The sequence below is a fragment of the Podarcis filfolensis genome (genome assembly GCF_964270895.1).
Source record: "Podarcis filfolensis genome assembly, chromosome: 7".
Classification (NCBI taxonomy): Eukaryota; Metazoa; Chordata; class Lepidosauria; order Squamata; family Lacertidae; genus Podarcis; species Podarcis filfolensis.
In genome coordinates this window covers 12,159,766-12,176,267 of record NC_139603.1, presented here as the reverse complement: position 1 = coordinate 12,176,267, position 16,502 = coordinate 12,159,766, and the positions used below count along the sequence as shown (strand labels likewise).

The 16,502-nt window shown below is 43.4% G+C and overlaps 1 protein-coding gene across 4 annotated transcripts in view; it reads left to right on the top strand.

Moving 5' to 3' along the window:
- The window catches only part of FBXL7 (F-box and leucine rich repeat protein 7), a 198,865-nt gene extending 184,710 nt beyond the window's left edge, over positions 1-14,155 (top strand). For 2 of the 4 annotated variants that reach the window (XM_083624713.1, XM_083624712.1), the window contains 2 exons: positions 537-1,148; positions 7,824-14,155. In XM_083624713.1, coding sequence (XP_083480839.1) covers positions 551-1,148; positions 7,824-8,560 — 1,335 coding nt within the window. In that variant the 5' untranslated portion in view covers positions 537-550 and the 3' untranslated portion in view covers positions 8,561-14,155. The remainder of the gene's footprint in view (positions 1-536; positions 1,149-7,823) is intronic. The other 2 variants (XR_014550956.1, XR_014550957.1) reach the window with 2 other exon arrangements.
- Positions 14,156-16,502: the final 2,347 nt, after the last annotated feature.

The window sequence follows — 16,502 nt, the reverse complement described above, 5'->3', positions numbered from 1 at the left end:
TTTATTTAGATTAGTTTCTTTTATCTTTGATATAAAAAGATACTGGAAATTTTGACATTAACTTTTGTATATCTTTTTTCAAACTTTATTGGGGGGAAACTGTTGGCTTGTAAGACATTAATCATAGGGGTAACCACAGTTTATGACTCCAGGTGACACAAAAACTATAAGATACTATAAGAGAGAGAGAGGGGGAGGGAGGGAGGGAGAGAGAGAGGGAGGGAGGGAGGGAGAAAGAAAGAAAGAAAGAAAGAAAGAAAGAAAGAAAGAAAGAAAGAGAAAGCACTTACAGACTCCTGGTCCCAACAGAACACAGGAGAGCATACAAGCCCAAGGCTTGCTCTGGTTCGTTCCTGACATAAGTCATGGCCAAATCGGGTCAATATCTGATTTCGATTAGCACCATCAATCAGTTTTTTGGGGCATATTCTATTGCTCAGAATCCAAATCCTTCTGATGGCTTCATGATATTTTAAAACATGTGCTCCTCCAAAACATGGGTCATTCTCATCGCTATGTGTTTTGGTTTCTTTCAGATTCGGACCTGAGCATGCGGACTCTCAGCACGCCCAGCCCAGCGCTAATATGTCCGCCAAATTCACACATTTTGCAGAATGGCCGTGGATCTTCCACATCGTCCTCTTCAATTACCGGGGAGACCATCGCAATGGTTCACTCGCCTCCTCCAACCCGCCTCACCCATCCTCTCATCCGGTCTGCCTCCCGACTTCAGAAGGAACGGGCTAACATCGACCGGCTGCCGGACCATTCGGTGATCCAGATATTCTCCTTCCTGCCTACCAACCAGCTGTGCCGCTGCGCCCGGGTGTGTCGCCGCTGGTATAATCTTGCTTGGGACCCCCATCTCTGGAGGACTATTCGCTTGACGGGCGAGACAATCAACGTGGACAGAGCCCTGAAGGTGCTGACCAGGCGACTTTGCCAGGACACGCCCAACGTCTGTCTCATGTTGGAGACGGTAATTGTTAGTGGCTGCAGGCGGCTCACAGACAGAGGACTCTATACTATTGCTCAATGCTGCCCTGAACTGAGGCAGTTAGAGGTGTCGGGTTGCTACAATATTTCCAACGAAGCGGTCTTCGATGTGGTGTCGCTGTGTCCCAACCTGGAACACTTGGATGTGTCAGGTAATAGAAAATATATCTGTGCTTAAATTTGGGTGGAGAACTTTGCTTAAGTCAGGGATGAGGAGGAGGAGTTTGGATTTGATATCCCGCTTCATCACTACCCGAAGGAGTCTCAAAGTGGCTAACATTCTCCTTTCCCTTCCTCCCCCACAACAAACACTCTGTCAGGTGAGTGGGGCTGAAAGACTTCAAGGAAGTGTGGCTAGCCCAAGGTCACCCAGCAGCTGCATGTGGAGGAGCAGAGACGTGAACCCAGTTCACCAGATTACGAGTCTACCCCTCTTAACCACTACACCACACTGGCTTTTCAACTAAGAGGCGCTGTGTCCAGGGCAGCTGTCTACCAGCTCCACCTGGTACGCAGGCTGAGACCCTACCTGCCTGCGACTGTCTTACCAGAGTGGTGCATGCTCTAGTTGTCTCCCGCTTGGACTACTGCAACGTGCTCTACGTGGGGCTACCTTTGAAGGTGACCCGGAAACTATAATTAATTCAGAATGCGGCAGCTAGACTGGTGACTGGGAGTGGCCACCGAGACCACATAACACCGGTCCTGAAAGACCTACATTGGTTCCCAGTATGTTTCCGAGCACAATTCAAAGTGTTGGTGCTGACCTTTAAAGCCCTAAACGGCCTCGGCCCAGTATATCTTAAGGAGTGTCTCCACCTGCATCATTCAGCGTGGACACTGAGGTCCAGCTCCAAGGGCCTTCTGGCGGTTCCCTCACTGCGAGAAGTGAGGTTACAGGGAACCAGGCAGAGGGCCTTCTCGGTAGTGGTGCCCTCCCTGTGGAACACCCTCCCATCAGATGTTAAGGAAATAAACAACTATCTGACTTTTAGAAGACATCTGAAGGCAGCCCTGTTTAGGGAAGTTTTTAATGCTTGATGTTTTATTGTGCTTTTAATATTCTGTTGGGAGCTGCCCAGAGTGGCTGGGGAAACACAGCCATATGGGCAGGGTATAAATAAATAAAGAATAGGCTTATTGTGGCCCCCAAAGTCTTCCCATCTGGCCCCCAGGGCCTCTCCTCTTCACACACACCCTATCCTCCTCAACCTCCATGCTGGCTCCTAGGAATAGGAAGTTTAACCCAACAGCTTTTGTTATTTTTGCTTGCTGCTTGGCAATGCACATTGCAGGCATAGGTCTCCAGATCAGGACCACTGCATGGGGCAAAGGGCTAAAGCCCTCTTGTTGCAGATGCCAGGGTTCAGACTTGTATCTGCTTAGCGGTACCTGATATTTGCTATGGAATGCCGGTTCTAGCCTCTGTGTATAGGGAAATGAAAAAATGATGGATGAATGGGTTTGCTTGTGTGTGAATGGAATGCTTAAAAGCTAAATCCCAATATTAACTCCTTTGTGTTCTAGTTGATGTATTTTTCTTTTCCATTTTCTGATCTTTAAAAAAACCTTCAAGGCTAATCCTCATCTCTCCAAAGTGACCTTATGCTTAAATTAGTGGGGGCTTGTCTTTCATGTGTCTTTTCAATTAAAGCCATAGTTTGCAGAGGTAGAAATTGCCTCAGGTATACAAAACCAACAAAGACTCCAGTGGCACCTTAAAGACTAGCTATTGTAATACAACTAGGGGTGTGGGATAAATTCAGTTCAGGTTGCATTTAAAGGCAGACCTACCAGACTGCACTTTCCAAAACAATACACGAACCAAAACAAAGTCATCCTTTGAAATTCGCTGTTCCCAAATATTGCGATGCAGTTATTCAGACAAGCAATGTGCACAAAAATGCATGTATTGGTGTAAATGTACATATATTAGTGAAAATAACATACAAAAATGCATTATAATAGGGAAATTGGTTTGCAAAAATGCTTAGATTAGTAAAAAATGCACACAAAAATGTGCAGATCAGGAGAAATATTCATTAAAATGCTGATTTATTTTCATGAGGCCTTTTTCAAAACCCTAACTTCCCTCACTTAAAACTTCCCTAACTTCAAAATATGGAAGGTGAGAGAAGCTGCAATGGTCGCTTTTGCCCATCCAAGTCTTTAGTTTCTACAGGGTTCTCTTCATTGCAGTTGCTACAACAGAATGAGATTGAATTAATTCTCAAATATTCAAAACGTTGTGCTAAACGGTGTGTGCAATACTGCCCTCTGCTGGAGAGGTTGTCTGAGCTAAGGAATGTGCACATGTTTCCGGTTCCTCTTAATGAAACTTGGCAGACCAAGTCTCAGCTGCCTCTCTGAACTCAAATTATTGCCATATTAAAAGGATACGAAGAATACAGTGATGCATATCAGCATCTATAGCCTATTGAACCACACATCAGAAGTACCCATTGAGTGTTACAGACAAATATCAATGGGACTTAAAAGTAGCTGGGGTTTTTTATTTAAAAAAAATATTTATGCTTTTCAGGTTTATACAATTCATTAATTTTACAATCATTTTAACATTTCAAAACTTGACTTCCTTCCCCCTCTTTCTGCAGTTCCTTAAATTTATTTTTAATATCGTCTGCATATCCAAATTAACTTAATTTGCTCTTTTGTTCATCTGCTTTAAATATATACTTTTATAAAACTGCAGGTTATTACAATAATCCTGCCAATGTTTTTATCTGTTTGCAGTTTGTTTGTAAATAGTCCATAAACTATTTCCATTCTTTTATAACAAGTTTATCTTGATTTCTTATTCTTCCAGTAAGTTTCGCCATTCCTGCATATTCCATAAGTTTTTGTATGTTAAAATGGTGGTAAAATTATTCAAATATATGAAACTGAAAATCATAAATAAGATAAAGGAAAGGAAAGTAGCTGCATAAATTCACGACGAATAGCAAAAGAGATACAGTGGTGTGTTTGTGTGTATGGATGATTTAACCACTTTGGCTCACTTCCAGACATATGTGACAGGAAGCAGATAGAATTATCCAGGAGATTTGCACATGAGAGAATGAGATTTGTCACGACCCACATTCCTTTCCACATGTTCTTGAGCAGAGTCATCCATTGCATCACTGAATGATGCAGGTGCACACAATCTATAGCTTTTAGGTGAGCGAGCATTAAGGCAGAAAAAGGGAGCGGATGAGTGAGTTTGGTGTCCATAATCACGTGGAACAGACTGAACATGCAAGGGCAGGAGGTGTGCATCCAGCTCAGCACATATATTGAGTACACCTGCATGTTTCCAAATGTGTGCATGTTGCTAAAGGTGCGTTTTTTCTGGGAATCTATTTGTAACCATGCAGTGAGACCTGTCCTTTGCATGAACCAGGTTCACCTGGTGCCTTCATTATACACATTTAGGTACCAGGCAAAAACTCTCCTCCAACTCCCTTTTAGAATGTTGGGGACATTAATGGGTTGTTTTTGTTTTGATTATGTATACTACAAGAAGTGAGATTACAGGGAACCAGGCAGAGGGCCTTCTTGGTAGTGGCACCTGCCCTGTGGAACGCCCTCCCATCAGATGTCAAGGCAATAAGCAACTATCTTACTTTTAAAAGACATCTGAAGGCAGCCCTGTTTAGGGAAGTTCTTAATGTTTAATACTGTATTGTATTTTTAATATTTGGTTGGGAGCTGCCCAGAGTGGCTGGGGAAACCCAACCAGATGGGTGAGGTATAAATGATAAATTATTATTAAATTATTATATTATTATCCTCTGAACTGCCCTGAGACCTGCAGGAAAAGGCCGTATACAAATTTATTTATAATAGTAGTAATAGCCAGTTATTCTATGAATATTACTGTGACCATTTGACAGCTTGAAAGTTTCCCAAGGCCTTGTTTGAGTCATTCAGGTTCTGTTCAATTAGGTATCCTGGAAATAATATTTTCATGTCAAAACCACACAGAAGTTAGCATTCAGTTTTTTTCCACTTTTAAGAGAGAGATCAGTTTTGGGCAGGTTTCCTATACATGTGAGCTTGACTGCAAACCATTATCTCAAAGGCTGGCCAAAGTTCTTTCAGCTCTCTTGAAACTTTCTCCTTCCATTTCAAATCCTTTACATTTCCTCTGCGGAAAACTGCTATGAGCCTGCAGGTTTTTACATCTTTATTGTTTGGGACAGGAAAAGTGGTTTCAGCCACAGGAAAATGTCATTAAATTTAAACCACAGGCAGAAAGATCTTCTATGACAAGGTGGTGGGTGAATTACCTACCTTTCTTGTAGGTGCTGTGGAGTCCCCAAATAGGTGATATTCATCTGAGAAATCTTCCTGACATCTGCAGGCTACATTGGCCGTGCTCATAGGTCATGCTGTGTCATGGCAGATACAACACACATGATGCAAAGTTGCTTGCAGCTCTCACAGCATGGATTAAATCTTCCTTTTAACCCTCTGCCATTGCATCATAATTCCTTAGGAGAAGCAGCTTGGATCATACAGACCAGAGTGTAGGCAAAAGCCTTTTGGTACTGGCATGAATCAGTTACATCACCTGGGCCCCTCTAAAGACCAGTGTTGATGTTGGCATCTGTCTGTCTCAAGAGACAATGGAGTCATCTTCTTCTTCTTTGGCGATCACTCGTAGCCGAGTAAGATTGTCTTCCATGAACACAGCAGTGAGTCCATAAGTGACTGTGGAGGCCAGTTCTGGATCCACACGTCCTTTCACAGTGAAGATATAGGTTTCAGGGCAGTAGTTGATCATGGTGAGGGTTTGCCAAGTGTGCCTTCCTCTTAGCATGTTTCTCCCTTTCGTCCTGAGTTCAAGCATCTTCAAAATCCATGACACCTTTGGTAAAGGCTGTTCTCCAATTGGAGCGCTCGCAGGCCAGTCTTTCCCAGTTGTCAGTGTTTATACTACATTTGTTTAGACTTGCCTTGAAAGTCTTTAAACCTCTTTTGTTGACCACCAGCATTACGCTTTCCATTTTTAAGTTCGGAATAGAGTAGTTGCTTTGGGAGACGATAATCAGGCATCCGTACAACATGACCAGTCCAACGAAGTTGATGTTGTAGAATCATTGCTTCAACACTGGAGTACACCTCCGGAGGCGAAGTCAAACCACTGTGTTAGCAACACTGAAGTGACCTCCCCAAGGTGCAAGCCTGGGCAGTGTGTCTGGAGGTCCTGGGCTGCCCAGACAACAAGACCCCCTCTTGGCCTTGCTGAAGTGGTTCAAAGGAAAGTAGAGCAATATGTTTGGCCCCAGCTTGGCTGCAGAGTTGATGGAAGGATGGGTACAAGGCGCTATCCAATCTTTGGGACTCCACTCCAGATTTGTGTAGGGTTTACTCCATAGCATTTTCTTCTCCTGAAGATATCTTGCAAGGCAGTGGAGGTTTAGGATCAGAGTTTTGCTTCTCCTATGTGGGCTACCTTCCCATGTTGATGAGCCCCATCTGCTCCTCACTTCCCTCTACAGCAATGACCAATGTGCAAGCATGTGAATCATGTCTTTCCTTCCCTTATGAATATGAACCCAGGTAGTTGGTTTCGTGCAAGCCAGGGGTGGCCACGTTCCATATACTTTGGCAGCAGTTTGCCCAGGACATAAGTGTAGTTGCCATCCAAACTCTCAAGTGGCCAGAGTCCAGAATAAAGTTGGTTACATTGATCAGAGGCCTTTTACAAATACAGAGCGCACACATAGCATTAATTACTGACACAATCAAGATAGGTAAGCTTCCACCAAACTTACATATTACTTGCTTGTTACATACAATTAAAAACAAAACAAAACAAAACAGAGGTATCAAACTGCGGAATACGTCCTATTTTGTGTTACTTGAAGATGCTAACTAATTATATTCCTTGCATGAAACCTCAAATTCCTTTTGTGTGTGTGTGTAATGTTTTACAATTTTCAATACTCATTTAAACAGCCTTAAAATATCAATGACTTCCCTCCTTCTCTTTCCATGGTTCATTTTACATAAACTAAACCATTCAGTATTCCATCATTACATCCATCAAAACTTGTTTACACTGTTGGATTTATCTTAATGCTGCCAGCATTTTCAGCTGTGCACAGTTATTTCCCATATATTCAATAAACGTTTTCCAATCTTCTCTAAATGTATGTTCTTCTTGTTCTCTTATTCTATATGTTATGTCTGCAAGCTGTGCATATTCTGTCAGCTTAAGTTGCCATTCTTCTTTGGTTGGGACCTCACTCGTTTTCCATGTTTGGGCTAACAAAACATGGGCCGCAGTAGTAGCATACATAAATAACCTTTTCTGGCACCTGGGAATTTCCATCTGAATTATCCCCAACAAAAAGGATTCTGGTTTGTTTGTTTTTTAAGTACTTTTAAATAATTTTTTTCCCAATGTATTATGGATTATTTCCCAAAACTCTTTTACAGGTCCTGAAGCTTCCAATTCCTAGCATAGAAGACCCCGCTAAATAAGGTTACTGTATTTTTTGCTCTATAAAACGCACCAGACCACAAGACGCACCTAGTTTTTGGAGGAAAATACATTCTGAATCTCAGAAGCCAGAACAGCAAGAGGGATCGCTGCACAGTGAAAGCAGAAATCCCTCTTGCTGCTCTGGCTTCTGTGATAGCTGTGCAGCCTGCATTCGCTCCATAAGACGCACACACATTTCCCCTTACTTTTTAGGAGGGAAAAAGTGAGTCTTATAGAGCAAAGAATACGGTATTTTATTTTCTTAAAGGAGAAGTAGTCATCGATGCAGAGCCACAAAATAACCACCTTCTCTTTTCCTCCCCGAATTTAGGTTGTTCCAAAGTTACATGCATCAGCCTAACCCGTGAAGCTTCCATCAAGTTGTCTCCTTTACATGGAAAACAGATCTCTATCCGCTACCTAGACATGACGGACTGCTTTGTCCTTGAAGATGAAGGACTGCACACCATTGCCGCCCACTGCACTCAGTTGACACACCTGTACCTGCGGCGCTGCATCCGCATCACCGACGAAGGCCTCCGCTACCTGATGATTTACTGCACGTCCATCAGGGAGCTGAGCGTGAGCGACTGCCGCTTTGTCAGCGATTTCGGCATGCGCGAGATCGCCAAGCTGGAGCTGCGCCTGCGGTACCTCAGCATCGCCCACTGCGCCCGCATCACTGACGTCGGCATCCGCTACATCGCCAAGTACTGCAGCAAGTTGCGATACCTCAACGCACGGGGCTGTGAGGGCATCACGGACCACGGAGTGGAGTACCTTGCCAAAAATTGCACAAAACTCAAGTCACTAGACATTGGGAAATGCCCTCTGGTCTCCGACGCCGGCTTGGAGTTCCTGGCTCTGAACTGCTTCAATCTGAAGAGGCTGAGCCTGAAGTCATGCGAAAGCATCACCGGACAAGGCCTGCAAATTGTGGCGGCCAACTGCTTTGATTTGCAGATGATGAACGTGCAGGATTGCGAGATCTCGGTGGAAGCCTTGCGGTTTGTCAAACGTCACTGCAAGCGCTGCATTATAGAGCACACCAACCCTGCCTTTTTCTGAAGCGACAGGTCTCACTTGTTGAGGAAAGCAAAGTATTAAACATGTCTGTATGTACACTTGCACGGAATGTCTGTATACAGCAACTGTACTTTCTGTGTGCCATAAGCAGAAAACATAGAGGCTTAGCATCACCTACATTTGGTCCCTAAGACACCTTTTAGTGGCCTTGTTCAAATCTTTAAAATGCCAGCATTTAGTATTTTAAAAACGTAATTCTCTAGCCTTTACAGTTACTGAGCTACAAGATAGTTGTGTGTGTGTGTGTGTACAGTTTGGAAAGAGAGTAACAGAAGTCCCAGTTTGGTTTTGGCTTCAAATGCCCAAGTGAGTTGTGACTAAGGCTGCAGCCCTATACACACTTACCTGGGCGTAAATTCCATTGGAAACAATGAGCCTTCCTTTCAAGTAGACATGCATAGGATTGTACTGGAAATCCTACTGAACAAATGGAAGAAGCCATGACAAGTCTCATTGCTTTCAACAAAACTTCACCATGGCTACCTTTTAGCTGAATTAGGGCCATAATATCTAGACTTAGCCCATGTTGTCATTTGAGAGGTTGTCAGGTTTGTCTGTTTTAGTTATAGGGTGTGTGAGTTTTTTTTACATTTTCAGTGCTGGAATTACAGTTGAATGAACAATGGTGTCAAGGCAGAAGTGCAATACACCCCCCAACTCTGGTCATTACGAGTCATTGTAATTATGCAACCAGCAGCAAACTAGCTTTGGCACAGGTGTGTTTTGAATGTGATGTTCAGCACTGAACAAATTGCCTGCTCCCTGCTCTTTGTGTCTGTCATGAGTCCTGTTGAGAACTTTTCTTTGAAGAGTGTCATAAGCCACCTTCCTTTAACTCAGATTACATCAAAGTTTTCTGTCCCCTGGAAGAAGCATCTGTAGCTCTTGCAACGCTCTTTTCTCGTTACCTCCCTGCCATCACAATTTATCTCTAAAACAATTACAGGGAAGCTGTGACTTGCCGGGAGTTTGCCTGGCCTTGCTGGCTGAGGGTTATGGGAATTGGAGACCAACAAAATCTGGAAAGCCACACGTTTCCATCCCCGATCTGAAAGGGCGTGGGTTTTCTCGGACTCAATGCTTTCTGCTAGACTCCAAAGAAACTCTTAAGCATTTCAAAACTACACTATAGTAGATCCTTTATAGTTAGAATTCATAATCACAAACCTGCAATCTGCGCCTGTCTTCTCCTCATGCCCTCAGGATCTGTTAGCCTTGTCTCTTTTCATTTAGCCAATGGGTGGCCAGCCTATGACACAAATGCGACAATCAGAGAACCCATAAAACTTGTCATGGCACAGTCAGTCCTTCTACTCCCATCTGAGTCTTACATTGCTGTCTGCTCTTTGATGCAATACACTAGAAGCGGGTGGCGCTGTGGTCTAAACCACTGAGCCCCTCGGGCTTGCTGATCAGAAGGTCGGCGGTTCGAATCCCAGCTTCTGCCAACCTAGCAGTTCGAAAGCACGCCAGTGCAAGTAGATAAATAGGTACCGCTGCAGCGAGAAGGTAAACGGCATTTCCGTGCGCTCCGGCTTCCGTCACAATGTCCCATCGCGTCAGAAGTGGTTTAGTCATGCTGGCTACACGACCTGGAAAGCTGTCTGTGGACAAATGCCAGCTCCCTCGGCCTGAAAGCGAGATGAGCGCCGCAACCCCATAGTCGCCTTTGACTGGACTTAACCGTCCAGGGGTCCTTTACCTTTTTACCTTTACTAGAAGCAAAGCTACACCCTGGTTCAGCAGGCTGCATATTGTCTAAAATATCATTTGTTGGCATCCATCTGTCTCAGGAGAGGATGGAGGAGTGCGCCTGGGGAGGGGGAGTCAAACCATTGGAGCTGTGGCTGTGTAGACCAATATGGGAGAAACATGTTTCATTGCAGCTGGGGCAGATTAAGGCGTTTGGTTGTGCTGTTGCAGATGCACCATGGTGTTTCTTCTCTCTCTGCTCCTCCCAGCAGCCATTCCTCCTCTGGTCACTGTTACAGATACATGACTTGACTGCCTGTCTCTAGGCAATGCAGTTTTCTGCAAGGGCAGGGTTGATGTCGCCAGCCTTCGTGTCATCTTTGCAGACATCTTTGTAGCGCAGAGTTGGTCTGCCAACAGGCCTGGTACCTGAAGCCAGTTCCCCATAGAAGATGTCCTTGGGGATTCCATTCTGTTGAACTTTATACCATTTTCTGTGGAACAGGCAATGTACAGAAAAGTTGAGGTTGGGCTCTCAGTAGTACAGTGGTACCTCGGGTTACATACACTTCAGGTTACATTTGCTTCAGGTTACAGACTCCACTAACCCAGAAATAGTGCTTCAGGTTAAGAACTTTGTTTCAGGATGAGAACAGAAATCGTGCCGCGGTGGTGCAGCAGCAGGAGGAGGCCCCATTAGCTAAAGTTGTGCTTCAGGTTAAGAACAGTTTCAGGTTAAGAACGGACCTCCGGAATGAATTAAGTACTTAACCCGAGGTACCACTGTAATTCGGGAATGGCTGGCCCAAAACAACACAGTAGGATCCTTGCTAGGTCTACACTTTCAATACACGCATGACACTTTCCATTAATATTGAGCTCACCATGTAGTGCCACAAGAACATGAAATGAGACCAGTGGGAATAAGGTCAATAGTATACATGCCCATCATGTTTTTATTAGTCTGAAAAGATGGTATGAAGCGTTAGCTTTTTGAGGTTTAAAGGCAGTTCCTTCAGAAGGCATGAATAAGAAGTGTTATGACATTTGTGAAAGGCCTTATGACCGAAATTCCTTAACATTCATTCAGCAAAGCCAGTGCTCACCCATCCCAATTTCATCCCCATTTCCTTTTTCCGCTCCTCCTCACTCCTCCTCCTGTTGCCCTCTGTGTAGGACTTGTCTTTCAAATGCTTCCCTTTCTACCCATGCAGGCACTTTCTAGTTTATTCATAAATCTATAAATATCCCCATAGACGGGAAGGGGAAATGGAGGACAGGATAGGCTCTGCTTACAGAGTCAAGTCACGAGCGTCCAGACCAGGGATTTCTGTTCTCACAAATTTCCTTTAAGCGGCTCACGTTTTCCCTCTTTAAACTGGTACAGTTTTCTGAGTGCAGCTATATTCCCCCTGTTTATAATGCAAACAACAGCTATTAAACGTAGGCTATATTTCTGATGCCCCACGAACACCAGGGATGTGTAATAAGTCTGAGTGGAGCTCTTAGGTATACTTAAGGAGGCTTAGCTGATGGATTCTTAATTGAAAATATTTAAGAAAACTACATTTTCCTTGGTTTCTAAAACCCAGAAGCCTTGCTGTATTGCAGGTGCTTTTCCATAACCTGAAGCAAAGTTGAAACCAATTCAATAAACCAGGGAAGACCTCAAATATGAAGGACACCAGAACTTTTGAAAAATATGAACTGCTCTTTCATTGAGACAGAAAAACAGCAAATCCAACATACAAAGTGAGTCTGGACACTTGCAGTTTGGAGAAGAGAAACCCTCTTTTATTACTAAAGGTTTTTAAGGCAATGGCCTTTTTTTGTAATTTTCAGTGGCAAAATCCTCCTCGTAGCATCTGATAGGAGTCACAGGCATCCAATATTTGTTTCTTGCTGGCATTGGTTCCTTGTGCTGTTAAAATTACTTCCACTCGCCTTTTCTATTTCTTTGTCTGGGGCAGAGAGATATTTCCCAGACAGTAAAGCAATTAGCCTGTAAGGTCATAGCCTTGGGGAACAGTGGTTTTCGATGCTGTACACTCTAGTGCAAGAAAACCCACAAAAGTCAGACCAGTTGTTATCATTTCTGCACTGTTACAGACTTAAAAGGCAATGTCCTATGGACACTCAGTTGCAATCTCATGTGGGCATGACAACTCAAGTGGGTGTCTTGTCAAAGGACTGCCAGAGATGCTAAGTCAGTGTGTTTGAAATCATGACTGAAGGACACCAGCTGTTTAGGGAAATCAGAGCACTGTCACCCTCAGAAATCACCACTCAGAGCCTAAAAAGGGGTCAGAGAATTGCTGCCTCTACATAATTGACATAGATTTTGGAGTTTTCTCAAAATCAGTAGTTTTCAGACTGTAGCTTTAGGGAATCCTGAGGAACCTCAATACAACTGCCACCACAGAACGTCAATATGTTGCAGAAGACACTTTGGGTTTCTATTTCAGGGCTTTGGCTAGCTATGTTTGGGCTCACCCATTGCCTGCCATGCTTTGTGTTTAACCTAAAGTCTTCTCCCGTGGCTAAATGTTGCAAGGGTAGGCTCCTGGATGTAAGAGAAACTGCCACCTTCATTCTAGACTACCAAATTCTTCCCAAAACACAGCTACTCAGATTAACAGCAAGACGTTGCCCTTTGAAAGCTTGATAAATTCTCTCTCCTTCCTCCTTTCTTTATGGAAGATCATTTCGCAGATACTTTGTATTTCGGGAAATGCTATTCCAATTTGTGTTTGGCAAAGCATTTTTTTGGTCCTTGGATATGAAAACCAGCCCTGGGTGATTATATCTTCAGGCGGAATCCCCCGTGGTCAGGTGACAACTGGTTTCTGAGTGGCAGTTCAGATGCTGAAAACATCTCTTATAGGGAGATGTGGAAGGAAAACACTCTGTTTTTCCAGTTTTTAAAAAATAGCTGCACTGGAGACAGGTGATGTAATTAATCAGTGGCCTTGGTATGGAGGAAAAACCTGTATGTTAAGGAAGAAAAGAAAACAATTCTTGTAGTAGCACTCCCTATGACCCTGCAAAGTGAAGCTCTTGAAAGTCCCAGTGATTGCAATGATAGTGTTGAAGGATGTGCTTAAATCTCTGCTACTAAAATCAATGGGACAAATGGAATAGCTTGTGGGGTGATTAGTTTTAAGTGAAATGGATTACCTTTGTGAGGCTTCCATATGTACATACATGCATAGACACATGTCCATTCTTTCAGTACAATGCTGCCCTTCCATGGGCAGACTCATAATGTCATGCAGTTTCCTTCTACAAACTGATCATATCTATCCAACCGCATTAAAGGCCAAGTACACCCCAGCCACCGCGTCACTCCCAGGAGAGACACATGGCTTGGGTGCGTTGCAGGCCCCACAGTGAGTGGTGGCCGCCATTTTGTCACCCCCCTCAGTGGTGACACCCAGGGTGGACCACCCCCACCGCCCCCCTTCCTCTGCCCCTGGCTGATGGGATCATCTCAAATCAAGCTATTCTGGGGAACGCTATGATATACCAGCTAACATCCATTTAATTTCTTTCCTCTTTCCAATTAGAAGGTGACTACTAAGTAGGATGTTCTCTTATCTCTTGCCAGCTACTCTCTTCACCACCCTTAGCTCACAGTAAGTCTGTCCTGAAGGGAAAATGGTTAAGAGCTGGGCCTTTTGAACTTATAAGGTCTCTTACGCAAGATTTGAGGGTGTTTTCTTTTTTTTTCTAAAAGAAAGTTGGTATCTTGCTGGCTGCGCTAAACGGAAAAGGATAACACAACTTGGTTCCAAATGGGCTTTAATGTTTAGATTGGCATGTACTCTGTGACTCACTATAAAGCCTTAATTTACTACTACCGAGAAATAAAGCAATATATTGGTATAGCGGCTTGATTTAATCAATGTGTATACAATTGCATGGCAAAACGCATGCATGCACACTTCAGAATTGCAATGCCATGTGAAGTTCTTGCTTGTGCAGAAGAAACGGGGAGATGGGAGGGAACATGTTCCAAGTATCTGTGAATGGGGCTGCTGGGTTCACCAGGCTTACATGGAAACCATACATGACCATACCGGCAGTGTGCAGAAACGAAAGGCAGGGGCACAACAGAACACTGTCAATTTGCAGGACACACCCAATACAGAGGTAAGGTACAGAGCCAAGGTCCTGCCTTCTTGCCCCGATTCTGCCCTGCTTTTCACTTCTCTCAGTAGACCCATCTAATCCCAGGGATCTGGATATTAGAAATATTTCACAAGGTCTCCAGATGTATTATACACTATTGGTCTTACTCTGCTACAAAATGTCACTCAATCCAATGTGCAGAAGGCTGATGGATCCGTCGTTTATCTTGGCTTGATTTCCAGAGGTCCCTGTGGTTTCCCCAAAATGGTTTTATCTTGGGGGAGGGGGGAACACGCAGCACAATTTTTCTGTGTACTTACTAAGGAGTTAATCACATTGGACTTATTTCAGATTACTTTCAGGTAAACATATATGGGGTTGTGCTATAAGATACTGCAGTAATAGAATAGATGTTTAAAAGCAGATCATGTTAATTTCACATATAAAGCTTTCTATCTTTATTGTTTATTTGACTGACGTTTCCCAAAATCCTTGATTTTCTAAACACATTGAGAAATAATTAGCCCTTTTTTTTTGCAAGTAGATTCTTCTTAATGGCAAAGCAGTTTGCATACTACTACAGTTTAGAAACACTACTAGCAATTCCAGCATAACAGGGGTTTTTCTCCCCCAAAACCCCAGAACGTACTGTAAATGTGAATATGTAAAACTGGAAGCAGATTGACAACGACTGCATTGAATGGGATCTTCTGGAGCGATAATTTCTTATAGACTTTGCATATTGATGGAGATACTGCTTCATTTCCTTCCCTCATTTTTTTTAAAAGAATCCTTAAAACTTCATCTCATTCTTATATTTTCTAATTCAACTTTTTCTTCTTCTCTCCACTTGCATCTCCTCCATTTTAAAATTTCCCTTATCCTCCCTTACGGTCTTGTCTACTGCGGACTGTGCCCATAAAGGCAGGAACTGTGGTCGTGTTACCATTTTTATATACAGCGCTTAGCTTTTTATAAATTGTTTTAACTGAAATTATTTGTACCCCGCCATACTTAAAGCCAAGGTAAATTCCATCATTCTTCAGAAACATATAAGCCCACTGCCTCACCCCTCAAAAAAAGTGAATGCAGAAGTATAACTAGATATTATAAGACAGCATGGCAGAAAGAATTTACTGACCACAAGAGCCATTCGAGTTCCAAAGGCTTGTCTAAATAAAGAATATTCTTAAGTATAGTCAAAGCTTGCAATCCTATGCACCTAGAAGTAAGGACCTATAGAATTTACCTCTGAGTAAACATCTGGGATTTTGCTGAAAGACTAAATCTTTCAAGTGCTGGCTTATCCGATTTTCATTGTCATAAACATTATAATATCACTGGTGGTGTTCCCCTACCACACAATCCTGACTCACAGATACACTTCCAGAGGAACAAACTGGGAATTATAACTATATAGCACACGTTAATAAGGCTGCCATTGCTAGTATGGCAGGAATGATAACTGGAGACAGTGATCATTGGCGCGGTTCCTTGAACAGCAGTAATGTCAACAGCGCCATATTGCAAGCCCTAATGCGTTGTCATAGTCTCTTCCATAGTACACAGGCGTCTTTCACGTCAAAACTGGTCGTTCCATGCTTTCTTGAACAAGAGCTCCCTCTAAAGGAATAAAGAAAGTTCTGAAATCCCTTACACCAAGCATCTTACTTGAATTGAGAAGTGGGGTGTTAGGGTTCTTTGTCACAACTATTCCTTAATGGTATTCTAAGAGCCACCAAAATGACAACCAGTAAGGAAGGCGAGTCCAGGCCAGAGTTGGGAGCCAGCTGTTATAGGACTCCAACCCCGATGGGCAGGGTTGATGGAGCAGGAATCCAACATTTGGAGGGTTACAAGGGCCCCTTGAGTCAAGACAATGGCAAAAGGATACCAATGGTTTGAGAGATACCTGGCTTGAGAGCAGTACATGTGAAAAGGATCTAGGAGTCTTGGTTGACCACAAACTTGACATGAGCCAACAGTGTGACGCGGCAGCTAAGAAAGCCAATACAATTCTGGGCTGCATCAATAGGAGTATAGCATCTAGATCAAGGGAAGTAATAGTGCCACTGTATTCTGCTCTGGTCAGACCTCACCT